General features: G+C 40.8%; 1 protein-coding gene across 1 annotated transcript in view; it reads right to left on the bottom strand.

The window, feature by feature from the left end:
* Positions 1 to 693: 693 nt before the first annotated feature.
* eftud2 (elongation factor Tu GTP binding domain containing 2) overlaps positions 694 to 3,392 on the bottom strand; it is a 19,200-nt gene continuing 16,501 nt past the window's right edge. Inside the window, exons 27-28 of the mRNA XM_060892534.1 lie at positions 3,049 to 3,156; positions 694 to 1,167 (exon numbers count right to left, since the gene is read on the bottom strand). Coding sequence (XP_060748517.1) covers positions 1,072 to 1,167; positions 3,049 to 3,156 — 204 coding nt within the window. The 3' untranslated portion in view covers positions 694 to 1,071. The remainder of the gene's footprint in view (positions 1,168 to 3,048; positions 3,157 to 3,392) is intronic.

Genomic DNA, 3,392 nt, shown 5'->3' with positions numbered 1-3,392 from the left:
TCTGTAAGAAATCCCTTTTGGTGTAAAGCACTGACGATGGAGACACTTACTGTAAACTTTAACTAAACATCACCTCAGGAAACATCACACCACTGTATCACTGTATCACGTACACTATCCTGAGCTAGAATATTGACAATATGTACAATTTGTAATCTTCATTCTCGAGCACATTTCCGTACATTTAATTCTATTATTTCTAACTTACTGAAATGACAATACTTCAAACTTCATCACTTGATATCAGCCAATCTTCTCAAAGTAAGTCGTGGTCTAATGGTTAGAGAGTTTGACTCCTAACCCTAAGGTTGTGGGTTCGAGTCTCGGGCCGGCAATACCACGACTGAGGTGCCCTTGAGCAAGGCACCGAACCCCCCCAACTGCTCCCCGGGCGTTGCAGCATAAATGGCTGCCCACTGCTCCGGGTGTGTGTTCACGGTGTGTGTGTGCACTTTGGATGGGTTAAATGCAGAGAACAAATTCTGAATATGGGTCATCGTACTTAGCCGTATGTCACGTCACTTCAAAAGGTGCCAATAATTACAGAACCAAGTGTATTTTTTTAAAGCATGACCATTACAAAGTGAAGCTCATGTGTTGATATTTCTCTATAAAATGACTAAGCAGACATTTTAATAATTTAAGCACATCTTGTACAATCGACTGTTGTATAAAGACAAAAAGACACAGATCTGTATTTCATCCTTTTACTGTACAAAACATTCTTGTACTGAGATATAAAAAATATAAACACAGATCAGTGAAAGTGATTTCAGACAGGGGAATGAATGATTTTTTTTTTTTCAAAAGACATGACACAGGTTACAAGCATAATGAAAACGAATGATCCACAATCATAACTCACACTACGATTGTGTTGTTAATACAAGTCAAGTTAAAAAAAACAGCAGAATTTCTTCACCACACTAGAACATCTAATGGTGGCACTGAGGATGCGAGTATTAAACAGTATCTGTGGGGAGCCTCGCTGCCGAGATTGATGGATGGATGGATAGCCGTACAATGTATTTGGGTGAAAGTGAGTTAAATAATTGAAGCTGTTCTTTTCTATCACATGGGGTAGTTCAACACCACGTCCTGCTTGGCAAGCTCCAACAACATAGGATCGTCGAAGAACTTGCTGATGCTGACGTCTTCGCTCAAACCCTGTGGAGAAGAAAGATGCGAAAAATGTTGAAACTGCAAGAGGAAATCCAAGAGGAGCCACAAAGCATTTTCAAGAAAAAGAATAGTGGCAGGAATCACAGCATAAGACATTTGACCTTGATGCGACTTTGACCACGTTTGATTTAAATCGGATCGTCTGTCGGTTACGGTGAGAACGACACGCGCATCTTACAAACATGCAACCTCTTGATCTTCAGCAATCAGGCTAATGAGAAGCTCGGATGGATAAACGACAGAATTAGTAGAAAAAGTACAAAGAAAAAAGAAAACCAGAAAAGAAGAGGACATCATTTTATTACATTAAGAATTCTACAGAAATCCTACAACCATTCAAACTCTTGCTCTGGAGATGGGGATATAAGATGGAGATATAAGCAGAACGTCGGCTCGACGCGACCCGAAAACAGACGAAAGGGGGAAGGATTTTTTTTTATTTTTTTTTTTTAAAAAAGGGAATAAAAATGTATTCGTGTGTTGTTTGTTTACAGGAAATGTGGTGACACTGATGAGTTCCTAAAATAGCAAAGCTTACATCAGGACTACTGAGATCAGGACTACTGAGATCAGGACTACTGAGATCAGGACTACTGAGATCAGGACTACTGAGATCAGGACTACTACTCTGATGACATCATCACTATGTTAATCAGTTAGCTTCACAGCACAGAAAAAAAAAAACTCCAAATAAAATGTATAATTCCTTTATGTTAAGAAACACTAGTTTTCGAACTACTTTCCTTCAAAACACCCACTTTAAGTTTCCTGACTAGGGAAAGTCTTTGTTGTAAAATGTTCTCTGCTGTTTCGTGTCTTGTGGTCTGCTCTAACAGAATAAGAGTTATAACTGAGGGGATCCTAATGCTTTATAAAGATGCCCCTTGTGAAGGCTGGTGGAAAGCTAAGCAGGATAAAATATTTATGCGATTGTCCCTCTGATTTTTAGTATAGACGTTCATACTTTTCCTAAATCATCTCAGATTATGATACGTTAAAGCTTAAAATATCACCCCATCATAAGGCTTTTTTTTTTTTAATTATTATTTTTGAAAGACTGTTGAAGAATACAATCATTTTATTTATTTATTTATTTTTAGTGGTTAGCACGTTCGCCCCACACCACCAGGGTCGGGGTTCGATTCCCGCCTCCGCCTTGTGTGTGTGGAGTTAGCATGTTCCCCGTGCCTTGGGGGTTTCCTCCAGGTACTCCGGTTTCCTCCCCCGGTCCAAAGACATGCATGGTAGGTTGATTGGCATCTCTGGAAAAATTGTCCCTAGTGTGTGATTGCGTGAGTGAATGAGAGAGTGTGTGTGTGCCCTGCGATGGGTTGGCACTCCGTCCAGGGTGTATCCTGCCTTGATGCCTGATGACGCCTGAGATAGGCACAGGCTCCCCGTGACCCGAGGTAGTTCGGATAAGCGGTAGAAGATGAATGAATGAATGATGTGGAATAACGTCTAAAGTAATATTTCACATTGGGAACGTTTGCTGTGATCTGAATCCAAGCAAGAATGTTCCCGGTACCTCGGCAGTGTTGGTTTGGTTTCAGATGTGATTCTATTGAACCTTGTATAAAGGTATGTGTAGTACACACACACACACTATTTCCTGAACAAGTGCAGAATCATAGGAATCACGACAGTTCCAGTGCAACCAAAATGATCCCACTTCTTACAGGAAGTCTCAGGTTCAGTGCCATGCTTCCTTGGCCAAATGACAGCTTCCACATGACCAAGATACCGTGTGAATCGTGCTCCGTTTCAGACTAACCTGCATGTGTGCAAACCCAACCTGGTTCTCTTACAGAAATCTCTCGGGAATGAGCGCGAGTGTGAGAACGTGAGCAACAGACGGTATCTCACCTTGCGTCTACGAGTTTTGATCATGAACTCTCTGGCAAGATGAGGAGCAGGCTGAGGCTCTAATGGCCGAATCACGATGCTCTTGTCCAGGGGATCACCAGGAACGATCTACAGAAACGATGATAAAAAAAAATAAATAAATGGAAAAAAAAAACAGACACAAGTGAAAATTCACAAAAGCTTGAACAAAGTGGAAAGAAAAAACCTCAAAAATGTGAACACATGCAAACTGTGTGCCAGGTTTTTAGTAAGACATAATCTGCTGATTCAGTGCTTCACTGTTCAATAGCAAAACGTATTCAGAGTCAAATTAAACGCGCACACACAAATCTGACTGCTTGAGT

Source organism: Tachysurus vachellii, chromosome 18 (assembly GCF_030014155.1).
Source record: "Tachysurus vachellii isolate PV-2020 chromosome 18, HZAU_Pvac_v1, whole genome shotgun sequence".
In the NCBI taxonomy this organism is placed as follows: Eukaryota; Metazoa; Chordata; class Actinopteri; order Siluriformes; family Bagridae; genus Tachysurus; species Tachysurus vachellii.
Note: the sequence above shows the minus strand (reverse complement) of the source record. Positions and strands in the feature narration are given on the sequence as shown.